At 43.2% G+C, this 18951-nt stretch overlaps 2 protein-coding genes and 1 pseudogene across 2 annotated transcripts in view; 1 reads left to right on the top strand and 2 right to left on the bottom strand.

The window, feature by feature from the left end:
* The first annotated feature begins 1400 nt into the window (after positions 1 to 1400).
* Positions 1401 to 4085, top strand: LOC140535614 (uncharacterized; annotated as a pseudogene).
* Positions 4086 to 7131: 3046 nt separating this feature from the next.
* LOC140535613 (protein NLRC3-like) lies at positions 7132 to 9138 on the bottom strand. The gene has a single exon (XM_072657010.1). It carries the CDS (start codon positions 9136 to 9138, stop codon positions 7246 to 7248), a length of 1893 nt encoding a protein of 630 aa, XP_072513111.1. The 3' UTR covers positions 7132 to 7245.
* Positions 9139 to 12127: 2989 nt separating this feature from the next.
* mvb12a (multivesicular body subunit 12A) overlaps positions 12128 to 18951 on the bottom strand; it is a 9065-nt gene continuing 2241 nt past the window's right edge. The window contains exons 3-10 of the mRNA XM_072657955.1: positions 18003 to 18086; positions 17799 to 17898; positions 17284 to 17413; positions 16382 to 16522; positions 15609 to 15718; positions 15457 to 15515; positions 14662 to 14721; positions 12128 to 14226 (exon numbers count right to left, since the gene is read on the bottom strand). Coding sequence (XP_072514056.1) covers positions 14155 to 14226; positions 14662 to 14721; positions 15457 to 15515; positions 15609 to 15718; positions 16382 to 16522; positions 17284 to 17413; positions 17799 to 17898; positions 18003 to 18086 — 756 coding nt within the window. The 3' untranslated portion in view covers positions 12128 to 14154. The remainder of the gene's footprint in view (positions 14227 to 14661; positions 14722 to 15456; positions 15516 to 15608; positions 15719 to 16381; positions 16523 to 17283; positions 17414 to 17798; positions 17899 to 18002; positions 18087 to 18951) is intronic.

Raw genomic sequence — 18951 nt, 5'->3', positions numbered from 1 at the left:
AGCACCATAACTGCCACCTAGAAACCACTTAGCAACTCAGGAAGGTCAGGGGGTAATATAGCCTGATAGGATCCAGTGAATGGACTTGTACTAGCAGCAGGCAGACAGCAGGGGGCAGCTCAGCACACAGGGGAGAGGAGAGAAAGGAGGAAATGATGGGATGGATTTCAGCATTATTTGGCAACCCACATCTATAAAAACGCCCCCCCTGGCGTGGGTAGAAGCTTGATTTATGGATGCAGAAGCTAACAGATGAATTAGGGCCTTGGTGAGTTAGCCAGCGTTAGTTAGCTACACTAAGCTGGTAGCTGCAGGACTAACGAGCGAAACTGACGCGAGACAGTAAAGACCGTAACGGGTCAGCACCAGAGCAGAGCGCTACAGCCCGGCCCAAGCTTTTGACCCTGCAGGGGTGCCAAGTACGGCAAGCTCGGACTGGTGCAGTCGGCAGTTCTGACTCATGGGTACAAACTCCCCCGAGGACGGGAGGGCGCTGTGCAGTAATTCTGCATATGGAACCGCAGCGTGGTGCATAATGCATTCTGGGATATTTGGCAAGTCCTGTCCTGATGACTCCTGGACAGAGCCGACCCAAGGCATACTCGAATTACGCAGATGCTTAGGGCCCCATCGCCACCAGGGGGCCCCCCCAGAGCACCATGATATCATTATAAAAAAAATCTATATTTTAAAAATAACATTGAATAATAAAAGGAAATGATATTAAACGTAATAAAATATTGTAATATTTATTCTAATATTTATTTTTAAATATTTGTAAAATATTTATTTTAATATTTATTTTTTAATATTTATTTTAATATTTATTTTTTATTAATAAATTTTTTATATTTATTCTTATATTTATTTTTAATAGTCAGCTCACTGATACTAGGTTAATCAATATCTGCTGCCACTGTTGGGCAAATGCAGATTAGATGCGCTGCTTGGGTGGTGGAAGCAGTCAAACATCTTTAAAGTGAAAAAATTACGTTCTCAACTTATTTTATTATTATTTTGTTTAAAACTTTTGTCACTAAATGACCTCCTCAGGAGGAGAACCTGCACAAACTGCCAGAGAAAACAATGTCTCCACCCTCCTCCACCCAACTGTAATTGTTTTAAACTAACGTTAATATACATATATATAATAATGCGTTAATAAAAAAATTTATTAAATAAAATTAATATATTTATATAAATCTAACAATCTAACAGCCAACAGGAAACACATCCCACTTTAAAAAAAAAAATAAAAACACAAGGACGCAAGAACACATGATCGTAGCCCCTCCTCCAATAATCAGTTGCAGAGCTCTCCCCACTCCTGATTGGCCCACACCAACAATCAGGGCCCACAAAGCCTCCTGAACTCAGCAGGGCTGGCACTGCTAAAGACCATGAAGCTGCAGGTTATGTTCCTCGTGCTCCTGAAGCTCTGGAGAAGCTGTCTGGGTGAGGGTGTGAACATACACATGCTCTAGTCCTACCTTATTAGAACCCACCACAGGAAAGACAACCCTATTTCTGATCTCCAGCCTGGTGGAAGGGCGTGGTCTCCTTTGTCCCATGTTGAGCTGGAAAGTCTGAATGATGTTAGAAGGCTAGTTGCCTAGAAGCCTAGCATGCGGTCTGAGTGTGCTGAAGGTTGGTTTTACACATCTGCAGCAAATGTTAACAAGTAGGACCACCAACCTTAGGAGACCTTTCACCCTTTAAAGCCTAAAACCATTTGAATAACTGCTGGAAAAGGTGGGTTCTTCAAGTCTGGAGGGTGGAGTGGACCTTAAGAACTTTATTGCTCAATGGATCTTTTGACTTCCTCTTCTGAAATGCTTTTTAGGAATCAGGAAGGTCCCTCAGATCCTCCTTTTGGTGACTTTCTGCTCCAAACTGCTGGATTTGGTCTGCTTTTGTAAATTTCATGAGTTCTTAGCTTTGATTATTGATCTTTGAGCTTCTTGCTTGCAGTGCTTTCCTTCAAATTAGTCTAAAATGTGGTGGTAATGAACCAATGACTGAATGGGGCAAAGGGTTAACGTGGTCTTCCTATATCGAAGAGCTTGTGGAATTGACCGTGGGTCTCCTGGTGTTCCTCTGCTGTTCTTCCAGCTCTGGAGTGTAGATTGGTTCCTGGCAGCCTAAAGCAGATTGATGCTGGGAACGGTCAGGTGTTTGGAGTCAACTCCAAAGATGAGATCTTCACCCTGTACAGTAAGGGCTGGGTGCAGGTTCCTGGATCCTTGAAGCATGTCAGCGTGGGACCTGCTGGCGTCTGGGGAGTCGATTCGGACGGTTACGTAGTCAGACTTGTTGATGGATACTGGGTCTTTGTTCCAGGTGAGCTGGTCTGCAGGGTTGGGCTGGGAGTGTTGCGTTTGGGAGAAACTTTCCAGATGAGTTTCTTGTAAATCCTAAGGCCAGCTGAAACAGGTCGACGCAGGAGGAATGAGCTCCCCAGCAGGGGTCAACAAGAACGATGATGTCTTCTGCCTTCCTGGGGATGAAGATGGTGGTTCCTGGAGAAGTCTCCCAGGAAAGCTACAGGAAAGTACTACAGCTGTGGGCCGTACAGCTGCTGGGGGGTGAACTCTGCAGATAACATCTTCATTATGAAGGTACAGCTCCTGACCTTTTACTGGTCTTGCTTAGATTTTGGAGGAGCATTGCTGTGAGGATTTGATGGCATTTAGTATAGAGCGTTAGTGAGGTCAGGATGTTAGATGTTTGATCACCACCTTATCCTCATCCCATCAAAAGTACAGGTGGATGTACTGGGTGTAGTGAATGTTTGATTAACATGATACATGGTTCTCCACTCTGAGCCTGGGGAACCCTGTACCCTGCTGTAACCTACCACCTTCACCTCCAAGGAAGTTCCTGTTGCTGAGCTGACTTGCTGGGTCAGGTATGCTGAGCAGGGTGACCACTAGGGATTCTCCAGGGACAGGGTTGAGCACCACCAGGTGGTACATCATGATGACCCGTCTGGTATCTCGCAGGCAAGGTGTTTCTCTAACCCACCCTGCAGGCACCGGGTGGCTCCAAGTCCAGTTTGATCAGAAGGTCAAGCATGTTACCTACGATCTCGACCACCTGTGGCTCATCAGCGCTGATAACGGCATCATGGACTGCACAGAGGAACCCAGCAGCAAGAGGAGGGGTAGACCTCGCTTCAGAAATCTTTCATAATCTTCAGATGGGATGTGCACCTTTACTACTGCATTTCAGCAGCTGTTGCTGATGGTTCTGCACATGTATTAAAAAAATAAATAAAATCGACCCTGATTAAATGAGTCTATTTGTAATTTTTTTTTTTGCTGTGATGTATTTATTAGGGCACTTGTCTGAAAATATGTAAATACAAATTTAATTTGAGAGACTGCTGCTGCTTTCACTCCTGCAACTGTTCTTCACTATCCTCAGACACATAAACATGGTAACTAAACCAGCTAGCGCCCCCTTGTGACCTGGCCACAGTGTATTGGACCACAGTAAATTATACAGAAGAGCCAAATGGATAAAAAGAGAAATAAAAGGGTGGGGGTTGTTTTCCATATTGTCCTCTATTGTTGCATTCAACCAATGTGCCAGATGTGTTAAGCTAGTCTCGTACCTGAGCTTCTCTGCTGGATAGTAGACACTTTCCTTAGTGTCCCTTGCTAAGCAAAAAACGCAACAATACAATACTGATAGCCGGGCTGGGCAAGCTGCCACGGTTGGGCCCTTTTAATACATGTACTTGTATGACTACTTGAGTTTTGAGGAGGGGGAAAGGCCAGTTGGGGTATCTCTGCAAGGGTGCGACGCACTCACTACACCCACACTTCCTAGGAAGACTCTGGGTTCTAGCATCTTAAACAGGGGTCAAAGCAGGACAGGTCCTTAAAATACAATCTGCATCGGCCCACTGTACTCAGGACATGGCAGCCAATTACTCTGCAGCAGAACCAGGTAAAGAGCCTTGGCAGCCGTCACACAACCTGGGCTACCTGCAGAAGATTCAAGCAGCCGTGAGGGGCAAACCAAACCAGGAAGAGCTGTGGCCCTGGGAAAGGGAGCAGAGGGCTCACTGGCAGCCCTGAGGTCCACAACAACCACCAGGAACCACTTTAATTGGGCAGATATGAGAACAGCTGTGACAGATGTTTTCTACTACCAGTGTGTTGTATGTTTTTATGCTAGTAAAAAATGTAGAGGAACATCTAGCTCCATTGCAATCCCTAATTTACCATTAATATTTTTTTATTTACACTCATCAGTTTAAAGGCTGTGTTCTGTGTAAACGCGTGAACGCCAGAACAGGCTGAATCTGATCTGATTTTGGCATTAGTCTGATCAGCCAGATTGAAATTCACGCATCTTGTACGTTGAGAAAAAGGAAAACAGACGTGAGGATGAGGGAAACTGCCGACAGCAGTGAGGGAGGTCTCGTTAGCGGTGGTTTGGTGTGATTTAGTTACTAAACTAAATTAGAAAGCACACATGGCAACAACTGCTCTGTGTCTGACGAGGTTTTTAAAGACATGCCTAAACACAGCCACAGGAGGGCGCTGCTGTAGAGTTCAAGGAAAGTAAAAAGCCTAAAAGCGAAGTTTAATGAAAGCAAAGACTCGAACCAAACAACTGGATGTGGCCAAATAACGTACCAAGGTCCCCTCTATCTGTGTCAGACCAGCTGCCACCTACCAGTCCGACCAATCTGGCACCGGTCATCTGGAGCCACAACAACAGAATTGGGGGAGGAGGGAAGCTTGATCTTCCATGGAGACAGTTTTCACAATATCACTCTGCAGTGTTCTGATACTCCATGTACTGGGCTGAGTGGACTCTGGGCATGGGTTTTAAATGGGGTGTTTAAATTCCTCACTCTGCGTCTTTAACGAGAAACAGCACTTTTACACATTATACAGACATATGAATTCAGATGTTTTTTTGAAAAAGAAAAGCAAAACCAGTAAAATTACTGAACAAAATGTGGCAATCAAAGTCTGGGGTTGTTTTGATCGTGTATGACTTTACATTAAACAACAACAAAAACAGCAACACGTTCGCCTTTAGCTGGAGAAGCTTTCTGGGTAGCTTCTGTTTGGGTAGTGTTGTGATGTAATCTTGCCACTCAGCCCAGTACATGGAGTATCAGAGCACTGCAGAGTGGCTGTTTCTCCAGAAGTGAGGAAGCGTGATTCACCATGGACACAGTTCTCACAAAATCCCCCAATATTTATTTATTCTGATTTCTGAGGAGCTGAACAGGACTAAAAGAAGCACATTTAAAGAATACTCTCAGAAGCGTTACATTAGCTAAACGGGTCTAATTCTGCTCTCTCTGTAGTGGAACACCATCCACAGACCCCTGCAGATGTGTCTGCCTTGCAGAAACCCTAGCAACTACCTGTGATACCACAGCAACCTGCTGAAATAAAAATCACCTGAGCTGCCTGACCTTTATCCCCTGTGATGAAGATTTAGGCCATCCATATAGATCACCTCTGGCGTCCTGCAGCTGATAAATCCACCTGGTTTCAGATGGTCTAAGCTGGTCTTCGATGGTCAAGGTTGTTGAACCAAGTGAACCGAACCGCAGGTTCTATTACCTGCTGCTAACAGAACTGAGACATATGTTCTTCTTAACCTTAGACTTCTTTGCTGGAACAGAGAGAGAGTATAAGATATAGAGGTAGAGATAAATGAAGGGACAGAGAGAGAGAGAGAAAATATAAGATATAGAGGTAGAGAGAGAGAGAACCCAAGTCGAGAGAACCTCAGTCGAGACCCAAAGAGAGGCACAGTACAAACGATAGAGTAGATGGGACGTTAACTCGATACTGCAACTCTACTGAACTCTGTCAGAGCTCTCTGCTAGTAAATAAATAAATACATCATTAGTTAGAATGAGAAAAGCTGCTACTGTAGTCATAATATACTTTTCCCCTTTTATTGCCACGTCTCACTAAAATACAGACATTTCCCCTTCTCCACGTTTCAGTCTGAGGTCAGGGACCTCCTGAGCTTCAGACGACACTGAAGGTTTTCTTGTATCAGTCTGAGGATGAAATCCTTCCGTCATCGTTTTACTGGACAGTCTGCTGAATGCTCGTCTACCTGAGTTGTGAAAAGAGCTGCTACAGAAGTCATAATCTACTAGTAGAAACATTGGATTTTTAGTGTACTACAGTCTTAAAGTTGGCTTGGCTCATCTCCCTGGAAATAACCTGACAGAAGAAACTAAGACTTAACGTGATTGGTTATGCTGATCATCTGATCAGAAGGTCAATGTCCAGAAGAGCCAAATTCCCAATGGAAGGTCAATGTCCAGAAGAGCCAAATTCCCAATGGAAGGTCAATGTCCCGAAGAGCCAAATACCCAATGGAAGGTCAATGTCCAGAAGAGCCAAATTCCCAATGGAAGGTCAATGTCCCGAAGAGCCAAATTCCCAATGGAAGGTCAATGTCCAGAAGAGCCAAATTCCCAATGGAAGGTCAATGTCCTGAAGAGCCAAATTCCCAACGGAAGGTCAATGTCCTGAAGAGCCAAATTCCCAACAGAAGGTCAATGTCCCAAAGAGCCAAATTCACAAATACGTGCACCTTTACCTTTTTACCTCCCAACGGAAGGTCAATGACCAGAAGAGCAAAATTCCCAACGGAAGTGCAATGTTCCGAAGAGCCCAATTCCCAACAGATCAATGGGCCCATTTACCGAGATCTTTATGAAATGAGATGTTGAGAAAAGTCAGGAAGTGTAGGTCAGATTGATGATATGTTTCAAAGAGCAGGACTGTTCACAGCTCTGCTCTAATACTGATGATCCCACTGTGCTCCTAAACTCAACACATCTCTAATGAGAAAACACTGGAAAGGGTCACAATCTTCCTGAAAACTGTGCAAGTGGGTTTTAAGAAGAAGTTTCTTCTTTAGGACGGTTGGGGAATAAGGATCATCTTTCTGACTGGCTTTTCCTTCAGCCCAGTCAAGAGTAAACATGTGAATCCACACCGTTTTCCCCAATTGCAGTAATTCCCACAGTCAGCAAGATTAGCTTTAGTACATTTTCTCTAAACAATCTATTCTGAGAGTTGTGGACTAACAGAACTTCCAACACAGGTTTTCATCTGATACAGGGCAAAGACCATCTACTGAACCTGCAGTGTTGTACTGACTGTGGTGCACTGAACAGTGTTCACTGGCTGGTTAGATCAGAACATCACTCTGACAATTAATGCCGAAACAAAAGATGCATTACTACCTAAACAAGAGTCTCAAAACATGGAAGACCGACCATATCCGACTTGTAGGACGCGCAGAAAGGCGACCTATTAACATTTGAAATTCGTTAGACTTGTCTAGCTCGTCCCCAAGCATATGTAATAGTTCGGCCAATCTGGAAATTTGCCCATCTGTAAATCTGTGCTCAGCTTCTCTGTCTGATGTAAGGGACCTTGTGATCTCTTCTGCCATTGAGTGATCATTGAGCTCCAGAAGACACTGAAGGAGGTTAATGTATCGCTCGGAGGACGAAATTCTTCCGTCACTGTTCTCTCTGAGCTTGCTCTTGAGGTACTGGACAGTCTGCTGAATGCTCGTCTGCCCACTTTCTACACCTACTGAGAAAGACTTCAGCAGCTTCTGGTTGGACTCCATTGAGAGGCCAAGGAGGAAGCGAAGGAAAAGGTCTAAATGCCCACTGGTACTAGTCAAGGCTTTGTCAATGGCACATTTCTGCAGATCGTGCAGTGAGATTCGTTGCAGAGGAACTCTCAAGGGAACGTCAAAATACTCATCATCACTGTCCCTGAACGGCCGTGTCGTGGCACATTTGTTTCCACCGGATTGCATCACGTTCTCTCCTCTGTCAGCAAACTGGTGGACGACAAAGATAGCAGCGAGATACTCCTGAAAGCTCAAGTGCACAAAGCTGTACTTCTTCTCAGAAAACATTGGATCCTCCTCTCCGACAACCTCAGTGAACACTCCTGACCTCAGCGAGGCTTCGGTCACATCAACCTCATACTCTTTCAGATCGTCTTCTGAGAACACAATGTTGTGCTTCTGCAGATTGTCGAAAGCCAGTTTACCCAGTTTAAGAACGAGCTGAACATCCTCTTCTGACACCTTCAAAGGGTCGTTCTCCCTCATCCCACAGTATTTCTTCTTTTTCTCACTTGTCTGGATGAGTAAGAACCGTGTGTAGAGCTCAGTAAGAGATGAAGGGATGTTTTCATGGCCTCCCTTCAGCATCTGTTCCAGGACTGTCGCCGTGATCCAACAGAAGATGGGAATATGGCACATGATCTCAAGACTCCTCGACTCTTTCACGTGTGAGATGATCCTACTGGCCAAGTTTGGATTGCTGACCCTCTTCCTGAAGTACTCCTCCTTCTGCAGGTCTGTGAATCCTTGTACTTCCGTCATACGATGGATGAGATGGGGAGGAACCTTGTCGATTGCGGCCGGCCGAGACGTTATCCAGACCAAAGCCGAGGGAAGCAGATTCCCATCGATGAGGTTAGTCATCAGCTCATCCAGCGATGCTGGTTTGGAGACGTCTGAGACTCTGTCTGTCCACCCAAAGTTCAGAGGAAGCTGACTCTCATCTAGACCATCAAAGACGAATAAAATCTTACAGTCGTGGTAAGAGTTTGTGTCCACAAATGTTCTGAGTTCAGAGTGAAAGTCGAGCAGAAGCTCATGAAGGCTGTGTTTCTTGTCTCTGACCGAGTTCAGCTCACGGAAAGGCAGCACCAGCAGAAGATCAATGTCCTGATTGGCTTTTCCCTCAGCCCAGTCCAGAATGAACTTCTGCACTGAGACTGTTTTTCCAATGCCAGCGATTCCTATAGTCACCACCGTTCTGGGAGGTCTCCTCTCAGCTTCTTCAGACTGCAGAGGTTTGACGCTGTTAGTCTGCATGTCTTCAGTTTCTCTTTCATGACCCTGAATGTTGAAAGGTTTGAAGAGGTCACTGGAGCTGATTTGCATGTCCTCTTTGGGAAGCGTCCTGAAATCAGTGTCAGTCTGCCGGAATTTGTGTTCTATATTTAGTCCCTGACTCTCTCCCTCCATGATGAGGAGCTCTGAGTAGATGTTCCTCAGTAAAGCAGGTTTTCCTCTCCTAGCGATTCCCTCAAAGATCATCTCGTACTTTCTCCTGAAGCTCGATTTCAGTTCCTCTCTGACTCTCTCTGCAAGTTTACGTGTTAAAAAAAAAAAGCAAATGACCGTTAAGGCAGGACACATACAGCAGAAATACACTGATCATCAGAGTTACAGTAATGCCTACAGTCTACTGTGCATTACTGGTACTTACCAATATGGGGGACAGCACTTGAAGCCTGCTGATGAGCCTGGTTAGCAATTGCTGGAAGAAGAAAAAGAAGGCAGAATTTGATATGACTTCCAATAACTGCCCACATCAGATTCAGACCCTGACTCTGGTCTACAAAGCCAAGACTGGACCAGCCAGCCCCTTTGTACTTGACGGCGACGGTCAATCAAAAGCCGATCTGCACCAAGAGCCCTTCCTGCTTCAAGTACGGCTCGGCTCGACCCGCCATCCCCTGGATCCAAGATCCACGGAAGACGAGCATCCAGACTTTTTACTGTCCTGCACCGAAGTGGTGGAACGAACTTCCCCTGGGTGTCCGAACAGCAGAGTCCAACGCTCGCTGTCCTCAAACCCAGACTGAAGACCCTCCTCTTCTGAGAGTACTCAGGCGAAGAGAAGAGTACTATGGTCTCCATATTGCCGCCCCACCTTTCTTATTTACTTATATATATATTTACTTATTTATATATAGCTAATACATTATGCTCATATGTCTGTATATTTGTTGTGCGATTTTAATCTATATTTTTATCATTTAATTAAAACAGAGCCAGGACGTTTGGACAGCAGGAAAGCGAGGTATGCCTGCTCTCAAATCAAAACACTGCAGAAATGAACGAAGTGGAGTTTCAAAATAAAAGTCCTTCTTACGTGAACACGCAAAATTGAAGCTCAGAGAACCAACGTTGCAGCTGGTCAACTGGGGCACGTTAGCAACCCCAGCATTTTGGGCCGTAATGGAGGACCGTGAGTGGGAGATCACTTTAGACTGGGAGGTGGACGCCGGACCTTCTGCTTGATCCTCCATGCTTGCTCCTCCTTATAAACCACTGTAAAAGAAACAAGGACAGGGCTGTAAGGTGTGGTAACACAGGCTCCATTCGAGAGCAGCAAAGTTCACTCCTGCTAGGCCTGGAGGTGTGTGGATGTCCAGGTCGGCCTGGTGGTCCTGTATTGTGGCGTTTCGTACCAATCCACATGTTGCAGCTGTCAAAAGCACCGGGCTGTTGCTGACAGGGTTGTGGGTTCGATACCCGGGCTCGACTTTTTACTTCTACTTCATTTTCCCCCAATTATCTGAACTTTCTCCTCCTTACATTTTCCTCCTATTTCATTTCCCTTTGGCCTAAGCTTTTAGCCTTTATTTTCCTTCCATTACTTTGACTTTAAAAGTGGTTCTGAAACCAGTACTTTTACACTTTTACTGGAGTAAAAAGCTTAAAGCTTCAGCTTCTATAGCAGTCTTTTAAACCCTCGTATCTCCACTCCTACCTGAGGAATGAATGGGAATAACTGATAAACTTCACTATAAATGTAAATAAATGTAAATAATGATTACATTATATTATATTCAATAAACACATTTAAACCCAGAGTTTCAAAAACAAGGAGCCTGTCCTCTAAACCTGACCCGGAGTTTAATTCGCCAGTCCACCTTAAATGAGCCCGCAGTTCCAGTACTAGCCCCCGGGGTCAGAGCGAAACTAGTGCTCCATTTAAGGTGGACTGGAGAGTTCGCAAACCAAGTCAGCTTCAGCCTCGTATTTCGCCACTTTAAGTGACTTTAAGTTTATTTTTAACTACTAACTCAACACCACATCTCAAATTAGAGACATAAAGCGTCAATCTTACTGGAAATATGTCCATATAAAATATGCCGGCTGTTTTCTGTTGCTACCTCCCGGTTAACTTCCTCATACTTTGGCTTGCGAGTCGATTCTTTAAAGAGTCGACTCTCGACTCGATTCCCAGCGGTTATATAAATATGTCATTTATTTTATTTTCTACCCAAACCCACCAGTGCAGCTACAATACGAGTCTCCTGAGTTTTATATGGCATGATGATGATGATGATGATGATGAAGAAGAAGATGATGATGATGATGATGATGATGGTAAAATAGTGAATAGAGAATATCAACTAATGCAGTTCTCTTTAGGGACTACTTTCTGTAGCCGCATGTATCCCTCCACCATTTACTTTATATAATTTAATTTATTTGTACACAAAGCAGCTTTACAGAATCAGTCATCAGTACAAAGGCAAGAACCTAAGACCCCCAGTGAGCAGCCAAAGACCACCATGCAGGAGAACCTCCCTCAGAGCTGGAGGAAGAAACCTTGGGAGGAACCAATACTCACAAGGGAGACCCGACCCGTCCTCCTCTGATCAGAACTATTGATACATTATTGATAAAAGTCACAGAACCACCAAAACTAATCTACTGCTCAGGTGTGCAGCATAATCTTAATATTATAACATAATAATCACAATAAACAAGATATAGTACAGCTTGATATAGTCACAGCAGTGAAGGTCAGGGTAATGATGGGTAACAGTGGTGATATTAATAGTGGCAGATAGTTAAGGTCATTAGGCAGGTAGCAGTGGCAGGTGGGTGTGCAGCTGGTCTGACACTGGTGGCAGGTGGGCCAGGTGGTTAAGCCTTGCCCATTCAACTCTCAACTTATAAACAGTGTTTCAGCCCAGACTGCTTTATGAATTGGACACTGTACGGGACAGCCAATCAAAACAGAGAACATTTACATACATCAGTGTTACAACGGTGTATTATTTTAGTTTATTATAATAATAATTGATATTTTTATTTTATGTAGAAATGGATTAAGACCCAGATTTACTCAGATGCTGTAACGTGAAGCTCAGAGCAAAAATGAATTACAAGAAAAAGTAGGATATAGGCCCCTTAACCCTATTTTTATTTAAAACAGGTGGAGCTTCAGGGCGACACCTGCAGGTGAGGAGGAGGTAGAGCAGTCAGAAACTATTCCAGGGTGTTGAGCGGAAGGTGGTACTTTATTAGAACTGAAAGAAGTTGTACACTGTGGACAACCTGTGTTCTGAAATACAATATAATAATAATAATAATAATAATAAAATATATTTTTTTTTAGATAGAGAGAGATAGAGAGAGAGAGAGAGGGGGTCCAGATGGATACAAACACAGATATAAAACATGGAAACAATATTTTAACTTAACAAAATTAACCAATAAACACTTCAACAAACTTCTATTGCATCAAACCTCAACCTTTACCTTCAGAAACAGAGCACTGATATACACACTAGTCTAAACGCAGAATATAGAGTTTAATATATAATATAATAATAATAACAATAATAATAATGCCAGCCTATTGGTCAGTACATCAAATACAAAACTCGACATAAAAGACTGAGCAGGAATGTGGATTTGGAAAACCAGCACCTGTAAGCAGGTCCAGGGGAGTTCAGGTTTCCTGAGATCTGAGAAAGCTGGAGGGGTTTCCAGTGGGATGTTAGTGTTGTTCTATGAGCCGCTACTGTGGGGGTCTCTGAGTGGTGTAGCGAGGGGCTAAAAGAACAGGATCAGCAGGACTCTTTACGTTAGCTGCGTATTTAAAGGGATCGTACCCTTTTATAAACTGAACTTCTGCTACACTACAAAAACAGGCCCTTTCACATTCACGTTTCTGTGATGTCACACGTATAAGCCATTTACATCCACCAGCCTATTCAATGTACAGCAGTTCGGCTCCGCCCACACATGCTGAGGTTATGAAGTTAGCTCAGAGTGCTTTCTGAATGAGGGGCAACACAAGAAAGCTAATCACAGCAGAGCTCATATACATACATCGCTCTTAAAGGCACAGTGACAGAAATGACCTGCTGAATTCCAGGGGATTAAACATGGTTATGTAAATATGAATTAGGACTAATATTAGTTTATAAACCACACAAACCTCATAAGTGGAGCTCAGGGAGAAAATCCCATGATCCTACTACGACTAAGAGCACATAAAAGCTTGTTAGCCTAGACAGCAGGACTACCTTTGATGTGATTAATTTAACAGCACTCATTAATAAGTGTATCAGTTTAGGTTACAGTCTTATATAGGTTACCCTTATTATGCAAATAACCCACCTGAATTATCTGTATTATTAAACAGATAAGATGTGAACTGCGTCATTCAGAGGTGAGGTTTGGTGTGAAACGCTTGGTTCTAGATAACCTGACCCAGTCAGAGCTGTTCTACAGTGGAGGTTCTAGATAAGCTCCTCCAGTCAGAGTTGGAGTTCTACAGTGGATGTTCTAGATAAGCTCCCCCAATCAGAGCTGTGGTTCTACAATGAAGGTTCTAGATAAGCTCCCCCAGTCAGAGCTGTGGTTCTACAGTGGAGGTTCTAGATAAGCTCCCCCAGTCAGAGCTGTGGTTCTACAGTGGAGGTGAAGGGAAGCAGACGTCTGAAGCTCTAATAAAAGCTCCTCACAGAAAGTTCTTCACCTAATGGTGATGAAGACGCTGCCTGATGCCTGAGACACGGTTCTACCAGAGTTCTGAGAAGAGTTCGGCTCTAGAACCTGCTTTTAGAACCAGATCATTAAAATGGTGGAGGGATACATGCTGCAGGGTGTAGTGCAGCTACAGAAAGTAGTCCCTAAAGAGAACTGCATTAGTTCAGATTCTCCACTATTTTACCTTCATCATCTTCATCATCATCATCATCCTCCATATAAAACTCAGAAGACTCGTGTAGCTGCACTAGTGGGTTTGGATAGGAGATAAATTATGGGCTGTATCTGTGCTGTAGTCATGGCGACCGACGCCTGCTTCCATTCACCTCCACTGTACAGAGATCAGAGTGGGTCAGTTTCTCTACAGTGAAGCTCAGTTTCACACCGAACCCCCGACTCTGAATAAACTCTTCTCACAGTCTGAGCTATGGAGAGTTATGTAGAAAAATTTTAAGAAATTGGTGTAGTTCCCCTTTAACTGAAAAAAAAATAGAAGGGCATAGCCAAGCAACAAATGCAGGGGGAGGTTTATGATTTTGATGTCATCAGTGGGCGGGAACGCTTAGCTGCCATCTCCTCCACTGCAAATGTGTAGTGATACTGCAGAAACAAAAAATGACAAATTAAATACAGTTAAATAAAAACTGAATCACTGAACTTTTTTTCTTTTATTGGATCCAGTTAAAGTTTAATGTTCAGAGCGTAATAAAAAAAATAAATAAATAAAATTATTCTATACACAATTTCTATACACACACATTTACTCAGACTACAGTAGCGGAGTCCCACCTGGTCACACTGAAGTTAGAAAGAGTTTTTCAGCTCAGACTGCTTTTACAATAAGGCACACAAGCCAATTAAAACTGAGCTCATTAACATATATCAGTCTTAAAGGTCCAGTAGCAGAAAAGACTAAAGGGAAAATGAACTGTGACTGATTTATAAATCCAGTCAGAAAAGTCCAGTCGAGTTTAAACTTCATACATAAAAAACTTTCTACACATAGAAGCAAAAACCCTCTCTTTAAAATCTCACCTCATTTTCAATGTCATGGATGGATTTGATGCAGATATCATCCAGCTTCACTACAGATCCCTGAGAGACAGACAGATAGAGTCAGGCAGACAGACAGGCACACAGATACAAACAGATAGATTTATAGACAGACAGATACAGACAGACAGGCAAACAGACAGACATATACAGACAGACAGACAGAGATAGACAGACAGATACAGACAGATAGACAGATACAGACACACAGATAGATACAGACAGGCAAACAGACAGACATATACAGACAGATAGACAGATACAGACAGAGACAGACAGACAGACAGATAGATAGATAGATAGATACAGACAGGCAAACAGACAGACATATACAGACAGATAGACAGATACAGACAGACAGAGATAGACAGACAGATACAGACAGACAGGCACACAGATAGATACAGACAGGCAAACAGACAGACATATACAGACAGATAGACAGATATAGACAGATACAGACAGACAGGCACACAGACAGATACAGACAGTCAGAGATAGACAGACAGATACAGACAGACAGGCACACAGATAGATACAAACAGGCAAATAGACAGACATATAGACAGACAGATACAAACAGACAGGCAAAGAGACAGACAGGCAAAGAGACAGACATATAGACAGATAGACAGGCAGACAGATAGATACAGACAGGCAGACAGACATACAAGGGGGTGGGGCAGAGTGTGAGAGAGAGACAGGAGAGCGAGAGAGCTTCAGTAGGAGCTGTTGAGTGAGACTGGTGCTGGACTGTGATCAGCTGTAGTTCCTCACCTTTCCGTTAGACTGGGACTCAAACTTCGGGTGCAGCGCAAACGGGACTCCATCCATCGCTGAGGCGAAACACAACACAGAGCTCAGTAAAACAGAAGCCACACAAACAGCAGATCAGCCCAGACCGTTACAGAGACAGGTAGAGGACAGACCTGTGATCCCGTAGACGTTCAGGCTGTCGTTAAAAGTCTCGGCCCTAGTGTCCTTCTCTTTTAAGGTGCTGCGGCGGGGGCTGACCTTGGGCGGAGCAGGAGGCTGATTGCTGTGGAGAACCAGACAGTGAGGAGCAGAACGTTCTGAGAGGATAAAACACATTAATCACCAATAACAACTGTGGCTAAGCACACCAGAGGGGTCAGACCGGGGCGTGGGCAGCACTGTTCAGAGACCCCTCATCCCATTAATCTCTGTCTCTCAGCAGTGAGAGGGTTCTACTGCAGAAGCTCCAGAAGCTCCAGATCTGATCAGAACAGATAAAGCAGCTGAACATAAATCCAGTAAAAAGGAGAAACAAGAGCTTCTCATCCTGAAGAAAGAAAGTAGTGAGATCTTGTCGGTGAGCTAGTCTGAAGAACAGAGCTCGGTTCCTCCAGGGTTCTCCTGGACGCCCCCCAGTCCAGCCAGCACAGCGTGGAGGATGTGTTCAATCAACTCCATCATCATCATCATCAGCAGCAGCAGCAGCAGCAGCAGCTCACCTGATTTACCATCATTAAGCCCTGATTTACCACCAAACCAGGTGTTGATCTGAGGAGAACTCTAAATAATACTAGACTCCATGAGGAGAACTCTGGAGATGTTCTAATGATGAACACAGTGATGGAGAACCTCCACCACTTTCTGTAGGAGTGATATTATTAGTGATTATTCTGATATCAGTGATTAAAACCTCTAATCTAATCTAATCTAATCTGATCACACACACCTGGGTCTGAGGGGCAGAGGAGGTCCGGCTGCCTCCAGGGAGAGGCTGCGCATGTCAAGGCTGATACTGCGAGGTTTGGCCTGGGGTACAGGAGTGGAGAACGGGCCCTTCATATACCACAGTACATAACCCAGCATGTCCCTGTAACACACACACACACACACACACACAGTCATCACACACCACAGTACATAACCCAGCATGTCCCTGTAACACACACACACACACACACACACACACACAGTCATCACACACCACAGTACACAACCCAGCATATCCCTGTAACACACACACACACACACACACACACACACACACACACACACACACACAGTCATCACACACCACAGTACACAACCCAGCATATCCCTGTAACACACACACACACACACACACACACACACACACACACACACACACACAGTCATCACACACCACAGTACACAACCCAGCATATCCCTGTAACACACACACACACACACACACAGTCATCACACACCACAGTACACAACCCAGCATATCCCTGTAACACACACACACACACACACACACAGTCATCACACACCACAGTACACAACCCAGCATATCCCTGTAACACACACACACACACACACACACACACACACAGTCATCACACACCACAGTACACAACCCAGCATATCCCTGTAACACACACACACACACACACAGTCATCACACACCACAGTACACAACCCAGCATATCCCTGTAACACACACACACACACACACACACACAGTCATCACACACCACAGTACACAACCCAGCATATCCCTGTAACACACACACACACACACACACACACACACACACACACACACAGTCATCACACACCACAGTACACAACCCAGCATATCCCTGTAACACACACACACACACTCACCCCAGGCAGGTGTATTGCTGTAGCATCATTTTACTCTTGGTGGTCAGTCGGATGTCCAGAATCGCGGTTGTTACACTTTCCACAGGAACGATACGCACACACACACGCTTCTTCTTCCACACAGAGGCCTCTGATACACACACACACACACACACACACACACACACACACACACACACAATTATAACTTATAGCCACATCAGCGCTGGTTTTAGGTCTATGTGGGCCATTAAGCTTTAGCTCATGAAGAATTTGATTAAACTGTGTGGGGTTTTAGCTCCCCCTGCTGGGCAGTCATCACCTCTGGTGTATTTCTGGCGTCATTAATAAAATATTACTTTGCACTGAACAAAGACAGTCACTGAATACAGAGGACAGTGGGCAGGGGTGAGGATGGCACTTCGTCTGGATGTTGGAGTTATTGTCATGTGGTCGTGGTTTTAAAGAGCAGGCCAGGGAATCACTGTTAGGCCATATCTGGAGGATTTTGGGTGGATTTACTAAGGAAGTCTTACTGGATTCCATGAACTCTGGGATGTAGCAGTATCCATGAGGAATCGTGTCTTTATCAGAGATCACCTGAACGTCTGACACCACCATTCCTCCAGACAGGTCCTACCAGCAGACACAGAGTGTGGAAACATATGAAATATAAATAAATATAAATAAAATATATAAACAATGATGATTAGCTACAGACAGTGTGTGTAGTAACTAACCTTGCTGTAACAGAGGTAGTATCCTGATTTCGGGGGGAAGCCCCTGGTGAAGCTGGCAGTGGTTCCATCTTCAGTCATGCTGATCTGAGCAAAGTGACACAAAATATCACTCATATACACTAATTATATAAATCATATACACTAATATCATACACTAATCATATAAATCATATACACTTATCATATAAGTCATATACACTAATTATAGAAATCATATACACTAATATCATACACTAATCATATAAATCATATACACTTATCATATAAATCATATACACTAATTATATAAATCATATACACTAATATCATACACTAATCATATAAATCATATACACTAATATCATACACTAATCATATAAATCACATACACTTATCATATAAATCATATACACTAATTATATAAATCATATACACTAATATTATACACATCATATAAATCATATACACTTATCATATAAATCATATACACTAATCATATAAATCATATACACTAATTATATAAATCATATACACTAATTATATAAATCATATACACTAATATTATACACATCATATAAATCATATACACTAATATTATACACTTATTATATAAATCATATACACTTATATTATACACTTATCATATAAATCATATACACTAATATTATACACTTATTATATAAATCATATACACTTATCATATAAGTCATATACACTTATCATATAAATCATATACACTGATATTATACACTAATCATATAAATCATATACACTTATCATATACACTAATCACATAAATTATATACACTAATCATATAAGTCATATACATCATTTAAACTAATCACACAAATTATTATTGCCCATAAACATTAGCTTTAAGCCATATAGACTATTACTTTTTCTATACACTAGTTATACATCTAATAGACTATTACTCCTCCTATACACTAGTTATTAACCATATAGACT

This window comes from Salminus brasiliensis, chromosome 15, assembly GCF_030463535.1.
Source record: "Salminus brasiliensis chromosome 15, fSalBra1.hap2, whole genome shotgun sequence".
Taxonomy (NCBI): domain Eukaryota; kingdom Metazoa; phylum Chordata; class Actinopteri; order Characiformes; family Bryconidae; genus Salminus; species Salminus brasiliensis.
This window is presented reverse-complemented; position numbering and strand designations above follow the sequence as displayed.

What these genes read in the sequence shown, in the direction of transcription:
- LOC140535613 (XM_072657010.1), bottom strand. Translation starts at nt 9,138, where the DNA reads ATGATCTTTGAGGGAATCGCTAGGAGAGGAAAACCTGCTTTACTGAGG.